The sequence below is a fragment of the Bos indicus genome, chromosome 9 (assembly GCF_029378745.1).
Source record: "Bos indicus isolate NIAB-ARS_2022 breed Sahiwal x Tharparkar chromosome 9, NIAB-ARS_B.indTharparkar_mat_pri_1.0, whole genome shotgun sequence".
Lineage (NCBI taxonomy): Eukaryota > Metazoa > Chordata > Mammalia > Artiodactyla > Bovidae > Bos > Bos indicus.
Window position 1 is genome coordinate 69,489,986 of NC_091768.1, and position 20,093 is coordinate 69,510,078.

Genomic DNA, 20,093 nt, shown 5'->3' on the forward strand with positions numbered 1-20,093 from the left:
GCACTGGATCTGAAACCACCATGCTATTCGAGAACACACTGGCTGTGTGGTGGAAACTCCTCATGTCTTTCCGTCCCTGTCATGAACAGGCTTGGATGGACTGAGCCTGAATGGGAGGGGTCTCCGTTTTCCCCACTGAGAGGGGCTGAGGGAAAGACTATAGCTGACAAGGAGGTCATCAAGTGTCTGTATCCGGGGAAAGATGGAAGTAAAACAGTACAAATAAGTGAAAAATGTAGTTTTGCCAAGAGACAGAGTCATTAAGAATTGTAAAGTAAGATTTGCTTCAGGGAAGCCCCTTGTGGATAGAGAATCTTTTTATAACTTTGAATCACCAATATGTAACTTTTCACTAGGAATAGTGATCATTAAGAATAAGTTTAGGGACTTTCCCTGATGGTCCAGTGGCTAAGACTCCATGTTTCCAATGCAGGGGGCACAGGTGCAATTCCTGGCCAGGGAACTAGATCCTGCATGCTGCAACTAAAATTTGGCACAGCAAAATAAAGAAACAGAGAGATGAATAAATATTAAGAAAAAATAAAATGTGTGGGCTCTCTGGGAAACAGAAAGTCACTGAAAACCCACTTTAAAAAATAATTTTAGTTTTCTAACTGGTATCATATCACTAAAGATATATAACTTTTTATCACTTATGAAAATGAACATAAAAGATTACCATTCTTTTATCAGCTGATGCCTAAAATGACAGGCCAGTTTGGATTGAGTTTTAATTTGCATCTTGAATTTTTATTTCATACCATTATCACAGAAAACATGCATTTCTTTCATAGCTGCTGGGTAACAGAAATAAACTATTGGAAAATAACAGAGCTCCAGGAATATCAAACTTAACCTCAAAAGGACACTTCTTTTCTTTTTGGTCTGATATGCAGCCTGTACATTTTTGCATCATGGAGGTTGTAATCATTATAATAAGATAACAAGTAACAGTATGAAATTATCTTTTATTATAAAAAAATTAACCTTCTTAACAAAACTGGCATCCCATTGTTTTTCTGATCACAATAACTTTGTTGTAGAAACTAAATTTGAATAATAAATGTTTTATCTTTCAGAACCTTAGCTGAATGATTTTCACATTCAGATTGTTAACTAATATGAATTTTCTTATTTTGTGGCTGTTTACTTCCTAAATTGAAAATAGAGATGGATGCATAGGCTTATAAGACTGAGCCCTCTTTGGTACATATTAAATTTTGCACATCATGATATGATGAATGCTTCCTGAGTAAATAATACCCATGAGTTATCAGAAGCAACCATCAGACGATTGTAAAAATACTTACACTCTCAATGGCATTTTTCCTGTATTGGCTGTTTGGGTGCCAAGTAACAATCGAGAATGAAGTCCCTCCGGGTTTCATGGTCCACTGTATCAGAAATTATCATGTGGCTGTGAACAGCACTGATAGTTCTCCCTAAGCTATACCCGAAACTAGGCCAAAGGGAAGTAAAACTTCAGTCATTTCTGACGATTAATTAAGATAGTCTTGAACAAATTTTGTTTGATGTTTCTTGTCACTAATTTATTGTTTCAAAGTGTGACATTCTGTCTTTAAATTCCTATTTTCTCCTTCAGTGTTATGATGTATAATTGATAAGTCAGTTATATTGGTTACAGTTATCAATACAAAGCCTTAAAAATACACCCTGTTCCTTATTAGGCAAAAATAATTTTCAAGCATAGTAGTAGACAGTCACCAGGCATATTCAGCATTCCAGGATGCAGCGCCCTCAGCATGGTTTTGTTGAAGATACCCTACATGTTGTTTGAAAGAATCCCAACTCTCTCAGCCTTTACAGGTCAGATTTTCCTGCCTCTAACCATTTTTGAGGCTTTTCTTTGCGCTTTCCTAATATGTTATGGGCTTCCCTGGTGGCTCAGATGGTAAAGAATCTGCCTGTAATGCAGGAGACCTGGATTCAGTCCCTGGGTGGGAACATCCCCTGAAGAAGGAAATGGCATGGACAGAGGAGCTTGGTGGGCTACAGTCCATGGGGTCACAAAGAGTCTAACATGACTTAAAGACTCAGCAACAACAACATGTTAAGCTTCCATCTTTTCTTTAAATGATGAGGTACCTTGGAAAGTGTCTGGGCTATGAAGAAGGGAAGCAAAGACTAATTTGTGGTCCAAAACCTGAAAACCATCTTTTTTAGCTTTAAAAATATAGCTTTGCAGTCTGATGTCCCTGGTAATAGTTTGAGAACCCTCTGGATCCATTTGGAAAATTAGAGGCTGCTTAATTTTACTATATAGATACCCAATTTTGATGTACTTGTTTATTTTTTGAATGAAAGTCCTTTCCTTATTATGAAGGAGAAATACCACTTGCTGCCGCTGGATAGTGAGACTAATTCACGTAGATTTTACTAGAAAAGAAATATATTTCCAAGGGACAAAAGAGCCTTAAAAAAGCCCTGCAAAATATATTGTCAAACAAAAAATTCCCTGGAGAACAAGGACCATGCTAATATTATATAACAGACAAAGCTGTTCTGGATACTTTTATTATTGAAGATGTTTTCTGATCAGAGCATGTAACTTTTAGTACGTCCTAAGGTCTCCTGCCTCTTTGAACCACAGCTCTCTCTGTAAGTTATGGGTTAAAGAACTAAGTTCATTTCACTCTCCAGTAAAAAATAGCTTCTTGAGATTCATGTTGGAAGTCATCTGTGGAGAATTCTTACAAAATAGTTGGTACTTACTTTTTGCTAAAACTAAATTAATTAGCCTAACAGATTAGAGTAGCTTTTATATTTCCTTTATTCCTTATTTTTTAAAAAAAATAGTGACATCTTACAAAACTGAAATGGAGATTATAGTGGCCATACAATGCTGGCAATGGTATCTTGAAAATTAAAGGTCTTAATTTTTCTGCTAAGTTATCACTGATCTTTTGTCTGTTCAAAGGGAATGAATGACACCCTTTCCCCATCCCATCCCCACACAACAAACACACACAAATGAAAAAGCATTTCAAAGAGAAATAAGATGGTCAGTTTCCATTTACTCAGAACTTTTCCCCCCTGAGATCTTACCTATGATTTTCAGTAGTCTTTCCTAATAATAATTATCTACAATATATTATAGCATTTACCATATTTCACTGTTTTAAGCACTTTTATAAATTGACTAATTTAGTGCATATAGCACTTAGAGGTAGGTATGATTGTTAGCCTCATCTTATGGATAAGGAAACTGAAATGAAGCCACATGGCTGAGAAGTGGCCAAGCAGGGACTTGCCCTCATGCACTAACTGACCCTCAGCATTAGGCTCTGCTGTCCCTCATGGACTTCTGCTCACCAAATCAAAAGAAATCCATTCATTTTCTTTCTTGCTGAACTCTGAATGAACAGCATTTGATGTTGTCAACTATTCTCTTCTTGAAGCTTTATCCTCCTTTGCACTTGTGACAGTTGCTTATCGAGCCCTGCTTCATGTCAAGCACTGTTCTAGGGACTGAGGATGGTGGTGGTTTAGTTGCTAAGTCATGTCTGACTCTTGCGACCCCATGGACTGTGTAGCCTGCCAGGCTCCTCTATCCATGGGATTCTCCAGGCAAGTATACTGGAGTGGGTTACTATTTCCTTCTCCAGGTGATCTTCCCAAGCCAGGAATTGAACCCGGGTCTCCTGCATTGCAGGCAGATTCTTTACTGACTAAGCTATAAGGGAAGCCCAAAAGCTATAAGGGACTGAGGATATATATTTCAGAGAATAAAAATCAGACAAAAATCCTTGTGTGGAGCTCCTATTCTAATGGAGAGAGACAGCTAGACAGACCGTGACATAAACATGAACTACATAATATATTAGAAGATGGTAAGTGCTATGGAGAAACATAAGTATGTATAGGGGGAGAAAGAGAGAGAGGGTTTGGGAGGGCTGCTTGGGGAGGAGGGATGGCGTGGTTAAGTGAAGCCCTATTGTTGTACAGTTGCTAAGTTGTATCTGACTCTTTACAATCCTATGGACTGCAGCCCACCAGGCCTCCCTGTCCCTCATTATCTCCTGGAGTTTGCCCAAGTTCATGTCCAATGAATCGATGATACTATCCAACCATCTCATCCTCTGCTGCCCTCTTCTCCTTTTGCCTTCAATCCTTCCCAGCATCAGGGTCTTTTCCAATGGGTCATCTGTTTGTGAACTTCAGCTTCAGCATTAGTCCTTCCATTGAGCATTCAGGGTTGATTTCTCTTAGGAGTGACTGGTCTGATCTCCTTGCTGTCCAAGGGGCTCTCAAGAATCTTCTCTCACACCACAATTCAAAAGCATCAATTTCTTAGGCATCTTTTTATATAAAAAGGTAATAAGTGAAGCCCTATTAAGAAAGTAATATTTGAGGAGAGAATTAAAGGAGATGAGGATGGATGATGAAGATATCTGGGGAGGAGCATTTCAGGAAGCAGGGACAGGCAGCACAGGGACTGTGAGGTAGGCTCTACCTGGCTTGTTCACAGAAGAGTGAGGAGGTTGGGGAGGCTGCTGAGGGATGAAGGCGAGAGTGGTGGACACGAGGCCCACGAGGTCCAGGGACAGCAGATCAGGACCCTGCAGGCGGGTTGGGGCAGTTTGGCTCCTCTGAGAAAAATGGAGACCCTTTGGAGAATTTTGAGCAGAGGATGACATGATCTGGGTGTATGTTTTCATAGGATCAGTTTGACTTCCAAAGAGAACACAGTCAGGAAGCTCTTGGGATAATCCAGGTGAAAGAAACAGAAGTGCTTGGACAGAGGTGGCAGGGGAGTGGTGAGAACTGGGTGTGTTTTGAAGGTAGAACCAACATGATCTGATTGGAAGTAGGGCTAAGGGAAAGAGGAGAATCAAGGATGACCCCAAGGTTTTCAGCCTGATCAAGTCGAACACGGTTGCTGTTAACTGAGGTGGGGAAGTCTGAGTGAAGTGGTTAGGAAAGATCAGGAGCTCAGTTGAAACACATAGCTCAACAAAAATATGTTTTATATATATATATATATATATTTTTTTTTTTTGGCTGAGGCATGTAGGATCTTAACTCGGAGAGAGTTCAACAATAAACATGTTCAACAATAAAGAATTGAGTGAATAAATTATATCTCCATATAATGGAATACTATATAGAAATATTTTTCACATTTATTTATTACTTATCAATATGACATATTAACTGAAAAAAGCTTATTATCAAATAGTACTCATGGTACAACTCATGCATAGGAAAAATAAAATATATAAAATTTTAGTAGTAGTTTGGTGTGATTTTAATTTTTTTTCTATCTGCATTTAAAATTTTTTGGTGATTTTTGTGAATAAAAAGGGAAAGTGCATATTCTAATTATACTTTAGTAAGATTTATATAAGTATATATAAAGGATGAAGGAAATGGCAACCCACTCCAGTACTCTTGCCTGGAAAATCCCATGGACAGAGGAGCCTGGTAGGCTACAGTCCATGGGGTTGCAAAGAGTTGGACACAACTGAGCTACTTTACTTTACTTTATATAAGTATAATTTGAAAATAACATACATGCATAGAGAAAGACTTGAAGAATATATATATATATATTTATATTTATATTTATATATATATAAACTATAAAATGTTACGTTCCATGTCATTGAAAATTTCTCCCATTTCTCCATTGTCTTTGGAGATGATTACTCTGTCCTTGATACCTCAAATTTCAACTTGATATACCTTATTAATTTTGCTCAACACTCTTCAATTTAAAAAAAAAAAATACAACTCATTCCAGGCAGAGAGACTTTAAAAACAACTTTACAGCAATTTTGTGGCATCCATTTTCAGATGCCAGCAGGCAAGACTGTATATCAAAATGTACTATCAGGTTCTAAGAAAGTGATAAAGATATGAATGGGTTGCCTAAATGAAATGATTGATTGATGTGATTTTGTCTTGTCATTTCAAGGGAGTGAAAAAAATAGACCCCAAATTATATGAAAAATTTATCGGCCATAGATTTGGAGAAGAAGTGGTACACTGTATAGATCTTTGCTCCATGCTGAAGAAAAAGCAAAGTAATGGCTATTATCACTGTGAGTCTTCAATTGTGATTGGTGAGTGGCATTTAAAAATTATTATCTTTGGTTTTGATTTCTTCAGCGTCATTTTGTTTTGGCAAAGTTTATGTTGTATGTTTTTCTCAGTGCCATATTTTCCTAAACATTATGTTTTGACAATAATACATTAAAAATTTTGTGGAACATATTTATTATTTATATTTATCAGTCAAGATTTCAGTACCAATAGTTTTTATGCTTCTGTGCTTTAAAATATAATCATCGTGAAGTCTTGAAATGTTGATTCAAAATTCATTTCAGTGTAATTTTATTTTGTGAATATAAAAAAAGCGTTTTCATCAGTGAAGGCCTATATGATTACAGCCTTCTATGCCAGCTATTTTCATCTTTGCTGCTTTTAATTAGGAATAGACTGTGCCAGGCCAGAAAGTTTCACTCTGAGAAGAAAAAGCATAGGTGGCCTGCAGAGATCGAAAACTTGTCTTTCAATTTTTTCCTTAAGAAAAATATGTTTTGAGGGGAGACCAAGATTCATGCATAAATGCTCTGTCATCTTATGAGAGAGATGGCTTGTGATGAGACAGATTCATACACAGTTATGTTTCCAAGTACAGAGCATGTACACCAAAAGAAGAATGTGAAAAACTAGAACAGGGGTATTTCTCGTTTGCAATGTGGCTGTCTTTCAAAGGAACCTGATCTGTTGTGATTGAAATTTACTATTTCAAGCTGGGCAATCTTCTTACAAAATTGTGAACTTCAAGACAACATCATTTGTATACTTTTTAAGTGATGTGAAAGTAGAGAAGATAAAAACATGTATCTAAATATCTCAAGGGTCTTCAACCAAGGTACTTTCTTGCCACCATCAAGGTCAGCTTGAAGAAAACCTATGGAAATATACATCCTGAAAGAATCTTTATACAGAAAGTATTTTTAAAATGTTCAAGAAGACAATTTTATTTCTAAATTCTCATCAGAGAAGCCATTTTACCTTCCAAAGATCTTAGCCCTCTTAAACAGAAGATATTCAGTATGTCATTTGAATTCTGTGTTCTGAAACATGTCAAGTGTGTTTTAAGGAAGACTTTTTTGTTTTCAGAACCTCTGTAAGAGAGCTGGCTTCCATCAAAGTTTTGATGCGGACCAAACATTTCTCTTTATGTTCACTGTAAAAAGCAAATTTAAATCCTTCTTGCATAATACAGATTTTGGCTAGCTTTCCATATCTTGTCTGTAATTACTTTAGGCCAGCCTTGAAGGAGAACTCAGTGCTTCATTGCCTCTCCCACTCCTATTTTTTTAAAAAAGAGCAACATGTAGATTTTACTGAAGGTATTGTGGGCTTGCATTATGCAGCTCACAGCATGGATCGCCAATATTGCCATTACACAGCTCTGTTCAGCTCACCCCAAATTACTATGCTCCACTCACTGAATTTTCTTTTACTGCTCCTTTCCAGCTCGGTTTCTAAAACTCCCCTTATCCCAGGCAATTTCTCTCGACTTTTTCTCTCAGGCTCTTTATCTCTCATCCTTTTCTAACTCAGAGCAATTTAGCTTCTTTCAAATTTCACCCATATGGATCATTAAGATTATTTAAAAAATGGTTTTTACCTGTTGCACATAATCTGTATTCTCCTACCATTCTGAACATTACTGTTGACATTGAAAATGATAATTATTTTATAATCATTAACCAATTTTAATACACACTAGAGTCTTATATTTGCTGTGGATAATTACTGATTTTCTTGATCTTACCTGAGTTTTACAGCAGAAAATATTGGGCAGGATTCAGGACTCTTTGTGAGTTTCATTTCTTGTTCAGATTTTTTTTTGTATTATCTTTAAAAAAGTTTTTTTATTGGAGTATAGTTGATTTACAATGTTGTGTTAGTTTCAGGTGTACAGTGAAGTGAATCAGTTTTATATATATATATATATATATATACACACACATATATATATGTATTTCCCCCTTTTCAGATTCTTTTCCCATTTAAGCCATTGCAGAGTATTGAGTAGAGTTCCCTGTGCTATACAATGGCTCCTTATTAGTTACATATTTTATGTATAGTGGTGTGTATATGTCAATCCCAATCTTCCAATTTATCCCTCGCCCTCCTTTACCCTCTGGTAACCATAAGTTTGTTTTCTACATTTGTAACTCTATTTCTGTTTTGTAGATAAGTTCATTTGTACAATTGTACCCTTTTTTTTAGATTCCACATATAAATGATGTTTGTCATGTGGTATTTGTCTTTCTCTGTCTGACGTGCTTCACTCAGTTCGACCATTTCTGGGTGATCCATGTTCCTGCAAGTGGCATTATTTCCTTCTCTTTTTTGTGGCTTAGTGATAATCCACTGTGTCTATGTTCCACATCTTCTTTATCTATTCCTTTGTTGATAGACATTTGGGTTGCTTCCGTGTCCTGGCTGTTGTAAATAATGCTGTTGTGAACACTGGAGAGCATGTATCTTTTTGAATTATGGTTTTCTCCTGATATATGTCCAGGAATGGAATTGCAGGATCTTATGGTAGCTCTATTTTCAGTTTTTTAACGAGTCTCAATACTGTTCTTCATAGTGGGTGTACCAGTTTACATTCCCACCATCAGTGTAGAAGGGTTCTCTTTTTTTCACAACCTCTCCAGCATTTATTGTTTGTATAATAGATTTTTGATGATGACCATTCTTATCAGTGTGAAAGTGAAAGTCTTTCAGGCTTTTGTGACTCTTTGCAACCCCATGGACTGTAACCCACCAGACTCCTCTGTCCATGGAATTCTTCAGGCAAGAATACTGGAGTGGGTTGCCATGCCCTCCTCCAGGGGATCTTCCCAACCCAGGAATCAAACCCAGGTCTCCCTTATCTCAGGTGGATTCTTTACTGTCTGAGCCACCAGGGAAGCCCTCCTGACCAGTGTAAGGTGATATCTTATTTGTAGTTTTGGTCAAATAATTAGTGATATTGAGTATCTTTTCATGTGCTTTTTAGTCATATGGGTGATTTCTTTGGAGAAAGGTGTTTTTTAGATCTTCCACCCTTTTGTTCAGATTTATTTGGCTGACATTTGGTATGGTTGCTCTTTAATTTGATCCTAATTCAAATATAATGTCTGTTTCCTGAACCTTATAACCAGTATTGTGTTGTATACAGAGAATGGGACAGATTTCAGATGATCATAAGATATTTTGTGTTCAGAATTCTAGAGTAGAATTTCGGCTTCAGGAACTCTGGGAACCTCCTGAAATTATTCATAAAAGTGTATATATAGATACATATGTGAATTTTTTGGCGGAGAGAATTTTTAGATTTGCATATTTCCCATCTTAATTTGTTAATGGTGCATTCTTGGATAATACTGGATTTCAAATCACTGATCTTCTTTTCAGCTGTCTCAGTTATATTGTTTAGGACATTTTAAAAATACCAATGACTATATGCTTCATTTCCAAGATTTGCAGTTGATTTTTATCATATTTTCCTGCTCGGCTCTTTGCTTATGGATGCATTCCTTCATTTATCTCTTTGATGATTTCAATATAATTAATTTTGAAAATTCTTATCATATTTGAAGATCCAGTTCCTATGAATTCTTCTATTTGTTGGGTCTCTTGTGGCACTTGATTTTCTCTGGTGCTTTTAAAGTTTTTCTGAGAACTCATTTAACTATGTATGTTTCCCAGTCATAACCCCATGTGTGGTTTTGCAGATGTCTCAGCCCTGGTCCCACAGGGTAATTGCTTTGTATTAGGAACTGGCAGCAGCAAGCTATTTTTGTCCATCAGGAGTTGGATTTCATTCTTCTTGTGTCTCTTAATAGTTTGTGAGGATTTTTTTTTTTAAGAGTAAAGATGATTAGCCTTTTGCTATATTGGCTTCAGATATTTGCCAGGTTTTATTTTGCATTCAGTTTTGGTCACAAGAAATTTTTCATATTAGATGTTTTTTAGTTTTGTAAAATTATAGATACAAAAATTCTGTGATTTCTTTAATTATTGTGACTAGAGTCATCTCCAAACTAAAAATTTGATACATTTTCATTTATATTTTCCTCTGCTTTTTTGGTTATTTTTACATTTGAGCTTTTCATCTATCTGGTGTGATCATTAATTAAGTACTCAGACACTCAGATTAAGAAAGAAATTCAGTTACTAAAAGTGGGTGTGAAATAGAGCTTTAGTTTTAGGAAGTTTTTTTTAGAATTTTTTTTGCACCCCACCAACCTTACTGTGTGTTCCGAAGATCACTAATTAGCAACCCTTCATGTTGTCTTGGGCTTCCCTGGTGGCTTAGTTGTAAAGAATCTGCCTGCTGATACAGGAGATGCAGGTTTGATCTCTGGGTGGGGAAGATCCCCTGGAGAAGGAAATGGCATCCCACTCCAGTATTCTTGCCTGGGAAATCTCATGGGCAGAGGAGCCTGGCAGGCTACAGTCCATGGGGTTGCAAAAGAGTTGGACACGACTTAGTGACTAAACAGCTACAACGTGTTGTATTAATACTGGACTAACACAGGGTTTTTGTTTGTTTGTTTTTATAATTGTTGCCAATTTAGGGGTAATTTTACTTAAAAAAAAATCTGGGTTTCTGGTGCCTTTGAACAATCAAAAAATATGGCCACACCTGTTTCACGATCTTGAATGCAGTGATTTCCTGGGTGGGTACACCTTGAAAGCAGCTACCTTTTGTCATCCCCTCACTCTTGTTCTTCTTTTACAATTTGCTTAACTCAGTCACACTACCTCCGTGGTTCCTGACAGCATCTGAGTTTGGATCTCCTGGCAGCTGTTGCTGTTCCCTGGGCCTGCTTTAGGTTTCCATGCTGAGCATTTTCCTCTCCAACTTCTGTCATTGTGCACCTTTATCTGGAGTGTTAGGGGGAAGTTTGGTGGGTTATGGAGGCAATAGTCATACATTCAGATGCAAGAAAAAAGTACTACTTTTTAATTCTCATCAAAAATTTGGTTGATAATATGCTTACTTAATATTGGGCTGTAACTTCTTACAAACCTAACTGCATTCATTAATCATTTAAAATACAATTTTTTTTTTAAGTGTAAAACCAGTCCTTCCTGGTGAATCCAGGAATGAAATATAGCTCAGATGTCCTAGGGTGGTGAAAGCTCTTCTCTGTGAGCTACTTACTGGAGTTGAGTGTATTAATTTTTCCCTGGCAGCTCTGTTCCATTTATATTTCCTTTGGGAAAATAATTGACTAAATGACACCCTTTGGAAGATTGATGAGCAATTTAGTGCTTGCAAAGACTAGTTTACTTTCAGCTGTCAGATATTTCTCATAGGAGGCAGTGGAGAATTTGGAAAGGTCTAGAAGGTTTTTTTTTTTACCAGGCCCGTGTACTTCTTTATAACTTCAGCAAGCAGAGGTACAAATGTGATTTTCTGGGAACCCTAGCTGTTTAATAATAATTACTCATCATTAATTTAATAAATGTTATTGAGTGTGTATGATGTGTATACTCCTCTTGGGTATCACAAGATACAGAGAAGTGTAAGACATAGTCCTTAAGAGTATACAGTGTCACTGGGGAGCTAAGACTACATCTGAAAAATGGAGAGGGAGGAGGAGTAGATGAATAGAGCTTCATCCATAACAATGATGGGTTTTGATAGGACACAGTGGAAGGAGCATATAACTTTAGCTTATAGGAGAGCTGGGCGTGGGGAGTTTCAGGGTTTGGATAAATAGGATGAGATGGATAGTAGAGAAAGGACACTGTCCAGGAACAATAGGTACAGTTTACAGGGGAGAGAAGCAGTACATTAGGAGGCAGGACAGAGCAGAGGTAATATTAGTGATGATATTAAAGTAGCCACTTCCTGTCATGGAACACCATTTTTTCTCGAAAAACGACCTTTAGACATTTTTTGTTTCCACATTTGGGTATTTGGCAGCCATTTTCTTGAAATAAACCTGTCACATCAAAGAAAACTGACATCGTTTACCGCTAATAATAAAACTCAAGGTTTCAGACAATAGTAAGAATTTAAGAAAACTGATCTATTACTGTGAGTAGACAGATTCCTAAACTTCCCCACTTTTTTTAATGGAAAATTTTATACAGAAAGAGAACAGAGTAGAATAAGGAACTTGGTTTTCCCAGGTTGTTTTTATCTATCAAACTTTGTTTTTACTTTTTTGAGGTATAACTTACACTCAAGATTTGTACCTGTTTAAAGTGTATAAGTTGATGAATTTTTAACATATGTATGTACCTATGAAACCATTATCATTATCAAGATACTGAAAATTTCCTTTCCCTCAGACATTTATTTGCTCCTCTTTGTAATCTGTAAAGACTTTCCTAGTAAGAAGATGTGATATTAATGAATTTTTTGATGTTATATAATGAAATATGTCAAAATATGGAGAATCTTTGTAACTCAGTGAATTTGTATTTTTAAAATGACTGATGCGTGTTGTTACAAAGACATGTGTGGATAAAAGATCCATTAATATTCAAGATAGACCAAAAGATTTGACTGTAAATAGTATGAAAGTTTATTGATCCATTTTAAGATTCAACATTGCAATTAAGCTTTAAGAAACTACAACTTGTTGAGTTTCAGTGTAATATCAAAGAATGTCCACAGTTATCTGAAAAGGCTATTATTCTCCTGCATTTTTCAAATATACTTCTCTGTGAGGCTGGATTTTTCTTATACTTCAGATGAAACAACATATTGCAACAGATTGAATGCAGAAACAGATATGAGGATAAATCTTTGATTAAGTTAGACATTAAAGAAAGTCACAAGAATGTAAAATAATGCCATTCATCTCACTATAAAATTTTTAATTAACAATATAGTTATTTTCACAAAACATTTGTGATGACATTATATATATAGTGAATTTATCATTGATAATTTGAAAAGAATGAAATACATTTAAAAATCTTTTCATTTCTAATGTAGTAAATATACCAAATAAACAAAAGCTCTTGGTGGGAGAGATTGTAGATAAGTATTAACAGTGTAGCAGAGTCTTGAGGCCAAAACATTTAAGAACTTTTGCTTCAGTACATATATCCAAGAAAACTATGAAAAAATTTATTCCTCAGACAACTCTCTAAGCTTAATTTTGATCAATATTTCCAACCATTTCTTTGAACAGATTAATTTTGATGGCTACTCAGTTATCTCTCTATAAAATATAAATGGTTTGATTCCTCTCTCCTTAATTTTTTTGTTCATCCCTTTAAAATTTCCATTTTAGCATCCTGTGGTTAAAAATGTGACAAGTAGAAAAATACCCAAGACTGACAATAGCATATCTATGTGAAATGATATGTTAAAATCATATTATGTGACACTTATATTCTGTAGGAATATAGGAATGCCTCTTTTGTGGTGGGCGGGGCCAAAAATTTTGGTCTTGTTTTCTTTTGCACAGACTGACAGGGAAATGATTAAGAAAATTTCATCTCTACTTAAACTGTTTAAGATGAATCTGTTTCAAGCATGTTAGAAGAAGGAAAAGTAAAAATACAGTTTATCACCTAAGGGAATTGTACATTGTTTTTTCACCTGAAAACTTGAGCGTCTAGAAATTTTCCCTGTTCAAAATTATCATGTAATTTAATGAGAGCTGAGTGCAAGGTGTTTAATTATTTACTCTATGGCACATAAATTGTGTGGCCATGTAATTTATCATCCAAATGGTACCCTTGGAAGTGTACTTTGCTGAGTTAGAAGAAAACCAAGAAAACCAAGTTATCCTGGTTTAACAGACTTATGTCATCCTACCTAGAAATCATAATGTTCTTGAAAAGCAGAACCTTTGACATGGTAGAATATTATATTTCAAGTGCCAGTCTTGTTCCTTTTTATAATCTAACAGTCTTCTTACAGGTTTTCTTGATGAAACCTGTAAGAAAGTTTCCCTGATGAAACCTGTCTACTAAGAAGAAATTATTTAAAATTTCATTGTTATGCTCAAATAAAAATGAAAGAGAACTAATAGTTGGAACTCCCAGCTTGCTTTTTTACATCTGCTTGAATTAGAGGAAGTTGCAAGATAAGTAACTGAGCAAATTAATCTTAGTGATGGCTCACTGTATTTTAACGGGTATATCAGTTATTAATCTGATGCTAACACAAAGTGGCAGCTGTGAAGGGTGTTTTGAAAATCCAACCATCTGTTGGCCTGGTTTCAAACCTTATGATTTATATTAGATGCCTTGGGAATCTTACATATGAGAGGGTTAGTTCAGTTCAGTCGCTCAGTCGTTCCCGACTCTTTGCGACCCCATGAATCGCAGCACGCTAGGCCTCCCTGTCCATCACAAACTCCCGGATTCACTCAGACTCACGTCCATCGAGTCAGTGATGCCATCCAGCCATCTCATCCTCAGTCGTCCCCTTTTCCTCCTGCCCCCAGTCCCTCCCAGCATCAGAGTCTTTTCCAATGAGTCAACTCTTCGCATGAGGTGGCCAAAGTACTGGAGTTTCAGCTTCAGCATCATTCCTTCCAAAGAAATCCCAGGACCGATCTCCTTCAGAATGGACTGGTTGGATCTCCTTGCAGTCCAAGGGACTCTCAAGAGTCTTCTCCAACACCACAGTTCAAAAGCATCAATTCTTCGGCACTCAGCTTTCTTCACAGTCCAACTCTTACATCCATACATGACTACTGGTAAAACCATAGCCTTGACTAGATGGACCTTTGTTGGCAAAGTAATGTCTCTGCTTTTCAATATGCTATCTAGGTTGGTCATAACTTTCCTTCCAAGGAGTAAGCGTCTTTTAATTTCATGACTGCAGTGATTTTGGAGCCCAAAAAAATAAAGTCTGACACTGTTCCCACTGTTTGCCCATTTATTTCCCATGAAGTGATGGGACTAGATGCCATGATCTTCATTTTCTGAATGTTGAGCTTTAAGCCAACTTCTTCACTCTCCTCTTTCACCTTCATCAAGAGGCTTTTTAGTTCCTCTTCGCTTTCTGCCATAAGGGTGGTGTCATTTGCATATCTGAGGTTATTGATATTTCTCCTGGCAATCTTGATTCCAGCTTGTGTTTCTTCCAGCACAGCGTTTCTCATGATGTACTCTGCATAGAAGTTAAATAAGCAGGGTGACAATATACAGTCTTGACATACTCCTTTTCCTATTTGGAACCGGTCTGTTGTTCCATGTCCAGTTCTAACTGTTGCTTTCTGACCTGCATACAGATTTCTCAAGAGGCAGGTCAGGTGGTCTGGTATTCCCATCTCTTTCAGAATTTTCCACAGTTTATTGTGATCCACACAGTTAAAGGCTTTGGCATAGTCAATAAAGCAGAAATAGATGTTTTTCTGGAACTTTCTTGCTTTTTCCATGATCCAGCGGATGTTGGCAATTTGATCTCTGGTTCCTCTGCCTTTTCTAAAACCAGCTTGAACATCTGGAAGTTCACGGTTCACGTATTGCTGAAGCCTGGTTTGGAGAATTTTGAGCATTACTTTACTAGCGTGTGAGATGAGTGCAATTGTGCGGTAGTTTGAGCATTCTTTGGCATTGCCTTTCTTTGGGATTGGAATAAAAACTGACTTTTTCCAGTCCTGTGGCCACTGCTATGTGGTAAATTTAACTGACAAATTAAACATCACTGCTAGAATGATATAGTGATAATTTGTGATATTGGATGTGAGTTTGAGTGAACTCCGGGAGATGGTGATGGACAAGGAGGCCTGGCGTGCAGCAGTTCATGGGGTCACAAAGAGTCGGACACAACTGAGCGACTGAACTGAACTGAACTGAACTGACTGATGATATATGTGTATAGCCTTTAAGTGTATTTTAAGAAACATGAAAGTAAATATTGAATTCCAAATAAAAAGAAAAATGAATGAAATGATTAGAAGGCAGAGTCTGCAGTCAAAGGGAACCATTAAGATATAGGAAATTAATGTTAGAAAAGCCTTCTGATTGCCAAACATTATGGATAACTGGCCCATCACATCACCTAATTGCCTCTGAACACATTTTTTTTTTTAACCAAGCTAGTATATTAATGTTTTAAAATTACTTAGCACAATGCCTGACATAAAGTTATAAAAATGTTAGTTATTAAGATTAACAGCAGTAATAGTTATATTAGAATACTTATTGTAACAGTACTTATTCCTGACATCAGAACACCCACTCAGATTATTATAAATTTGCTTTATTCCTAATGCTTTCCTTAAATTGGCATGGTATTAACATGGGTACATTTCAAAAATAAAAATACCATATATAAATAAAATGCATGTATATACACACATGCATATACTTACATGTGTTTATCCATCAGATACCTTTGTATGCGTGCTCAGTCACTCAGTCATGTCCAGCTGTTTGCGACCCCAAGGACTACAGCCTGCCAGGCTCCTCTGTCCATGGAATTTCCCCGGGCAAGAATACTGGAGTGGGTTGCCATTTCCTACTCTAGGGGATCTTCCTGACCCAGGAATCGAACCTGCGTCTCCTGTGTCTCCTGCATTGGCAGGCAGATTCTTTACCACTGAGCTGCATTATTTTATATTGCATATACATATTTATGTGTAATTTATGTATATAAATACAATGGTAAAGATAGAAAATGGACTTTATTATTTTGGGGGCTATGAAAAAAACACAGTATAGTGTTATTTATGTTTTGTATAAAATACCTAAAGCAATAACTGTTGCTAACAGAAAGAACAGCATTTTGTCAGTTCATGAACTGTGGCTCTATTTGATCTTATATTGACTACGGTATTCAGGGAAATATTTTGTTTTGGTTCTGGCTATGAGTAAAGGAAACTACATTTGATTATCACGTGGTTCATACCAGGGAACCGTAGCTGCCAAATATATTTTCACTGCTAACAGCTCCCATAAAAGCCAGAGCTTTTACTTAAGTCAGTCTTAACCTAATACACTTTAGAGAAAGAGAGTTCACAGTTGTGCTCCAGCTATGCATTTTTAGCAAGAATTTAGTTTATAAGTATGGCATGAGTGAGTAAAAGTCACTCAGTCATGTCCGACTCTTTGTGACCCCATGGACTGTACAGTCCATGAAATTCTCCAGGCCAGAATACTGGAGTGGATCACTGTTCCCTTCTCCAGGGGATCTTCCCACCCCAGGACTCGAACCCAGGTCTCCCGCATTGCAGGCATATTCTTTACCAGCTGAGCCACCAGGGAAGCCCTAAGTATGGCATACATTTATCTATATAGGATAGGTGTTTAAAAAAATTAGCATGCCACCCTTTATCGATGATTTACTTTTCAGGACTTTTTCTTTGCTCAGAACTATTTAGACCTTTTCAATCATTTTTCTAATTAAAAAACATTTTTCAATTATTTTATTTTTGGCTGCAATGGGTCTTCATTGCTGTGAGTGGGCTTTCTCTAGTTGCGGTAAGCCAGGGCTACTGTCTCGTTGCTGTGCAAGGGCTTTTCACTGTGGTGGCTTCTCTTGTTGCAGATCACGGGCTCTAGAGTGCACGGGCTTTAGTAGTTGTAGCACACGGGATTAGTTGCCCCACAGCATGTGACATCTTCCTGGACCAGGGATTGAACCCATGTCCCCTGTACTGGCAGGTTACAATGTGAACCTACCTAGGTTACAGTGTGAACCTAACCTGGTGAAGTAGGTTACTTCAGTGGACCACCAGGGAAGTCCCACTTTTCTAATTTTAAAGAGACCAAACAGTAGATACCACATTTCTATTAAAAGTTAAATATAAAACTCTAGAGGCCACAGGGGTTTGCCTGTTCTGAGTCCATTTTCTTCCCACCCTGATTCCTGGTTGGCAGAGCCCTTCTTTCCCTTTGAGACAGTGAACTTCAGAGCATGTGGGGTCCACTTTAGCCCTTCAGGTGATTGGTCCCATTCTTGCCAGTGATTAGTTTAGGAAGTGGCATGTGACCCATTTCTGATAAGTGAGGGCAAGTCTGCTTGGGATCCCAGAGAAAAGTTTTTTTGATGATGCGTAATTTGTTGGGAAGAAGACATCATTATTTTTAGCTGGAAATTGTTGAATATACATGTGACCCTGGACTTCGCAGCATCTTAACCATAGGGACACTAGGGGACTTCACGCCTGATGTGCTGAGTATGGGAGACTGGAACATGACTGTTGATGATCTTCTTCTTTTTTAAATTTATTTTTAATTTGAGGGTAATTGCTTTACAATGTTGTGTTGGTTTCCGCTATACAACAGCATGAGTCAGCCGTAAGTATACATATATCTCCTCCCTCTTGAACCTGCTTCCCATCCGGCCCTTGATGATCTTCTTAAGCCACAGAATTAACCAACCTAGAGCAACTCTACCTTAGATTATAGGGGTAGTGACATTTAAAAATTTCTTACCATCTGAGTCAAGAGTTTCCCGTTACTTGCAGGTGAATGCATCCTAACAGATATAACACAATTTGGATGTGAATTACAGAATGTATTAGCAGAAAATACTCAGTGTTTTATGTATATTTAAACACAGTTCTGACAGTTACTAAAACTTTATGGTTGAATCTATAAACAGAAAGAATACTGACGTAGTGTACCAGATGAGTGTCAGCCTAGGCCCTGGTGGATCATGACAGGTCCTGAGACCTGCCGAAACCAATCTTGATTTAACTGCATTTCATCTAGTATAAGAAAATTTTCTTTTCATTATCTTGGGGATTCCCTTTCATTCTTCTGTATTACTTTGTGTTATTAGAGGAAAAAAGAATTAATCATTATATCCTGAGTCATTAAAGCACCCTTTATTTGAAGTCTTCAGATACTTTACATCGCAGTAAATGTGACTGACTGTTGTGCTGTCAGTGAATCAAGACAAACAGTGAACCACTTTCAGAACTAAATATAGATTTGAGGATATTCTACGTAAAGAATTAGGACCTGTGGGAAAAAACCCAATAAGTTGAGAACTGTAAAACCAAATTTTGTGTTGTTTACACTGTTAAACTACAAATAAACTCATTACTTATTGGTTAGCTTTTTGAAATATTTTTTTCTTCCCGTGAAGGATGTGTCTTTCTCTCTGAAAGGTGCATGGCATTAGAGGATTAAAGGCACTTGAATGAGAAAGCAGCCATGTCGGATAATGCAAATACTGGCCAGCAGATTAAGTGTATTCTCTGCTCTTCTTTCTTTTTTAAAATAGGTTTTAACATGCAGACATTGAACTTGCCTGTGAGTAACTCCTGTCAGCTTTTGTGAATTCATTGTTACTGCCTGCAAAGGAGGACAGACTGTAAAATGCAGACCTGAAGAGTATCTGTCTAGAGTAGATGACTGTTACAGGCCTTTGTCGCCCTGGTGCTGCTTTGCCTTCATAAAACTGCCGAATAGGATTTACAACAGTGTGAATTCTGGGCTTTCTCCTGCTCCCTTCATCATGCCTACAGATGTGGGCCTCCTGCCCTCCTTGGGCCCAGGCTTTCTCTCTCACCTACTCTGGCAGCAGCCCCCGACTCAAGAGTTACCTCCACCCCAAGAGCTGCTGTGATTATCATGTTAGCATACACTCAGTGCTTCATAAATAGTGCCTGGAATCAGATAGATTTGATAAAACGGTGTAATATCAATTCAAGGTGTCTGTGTATAAACACATTGTAATTCTCAGCCTTCTCCCAGCCCTACTGCTGTCTGTTCTCTGAGCAGGGAAATAGATCATCCGCCCTAATTTATTCTCACTATTAAGGAAAAGGCTTCAACTACATCCACTGTTTAAGGTTGGGCCACATACTTAGAAAAGAACTGACTGAATGATAAGCATGGAGGAGGCATTTGAAAACTGGCACTCGGCAGGCATGCGTCAGCAGAGGTTGGGAAGGACATTGGGATTGATAAGGAAGGACTTCTTGTGCTGCTCTGATTGTCCGCTTGTTTCCTCTTTTTTCCTAAATGCACATATGCTGTATATGGTATGTTTTTCACATATATGAAAAAACACTTTCTCTTTCCAATTACATACTGAAATTGTACAGCATATGGCAGTTTGAAATACCTATAACTTTCAGTTTTTGAGAAAAACAGCTAAAGCTCTGTAGAGA

The 20,093-nt window shown here is 37.2% G+C and overlaps 1 protein-coding gene across 5 annotated transcripts in view; it reads left to right on the forward strand.

Moving 5' to 3' along the window:
* Positions 1 to 20,093, forward strand: part of AKAP7 (A-kinase anchoring protein 7) — a 124,138-nt gene that overhangs the window by 62,781 nt on the left and 41,264 nt on the right. For all 5 annotated transcript variants that reach the window (XR_011568474.1, XR_011568476.1, XM_070796164.1 and 2 more), the window contains exon 7: positions 5,939 to 6,086. Coding sequence is in view for 3 of the 5 variants with exons in the window: in XM_070796164.1 (XP_070652265.1) it covers positions 5,939 to 6,086 (148 nt within the window). In the remaining 2 variants the exon portion in view is untranslated. The remainder of the gene's footprint in view (positions 1 to 5,938; positions 6,087 to 20,093) is intronic.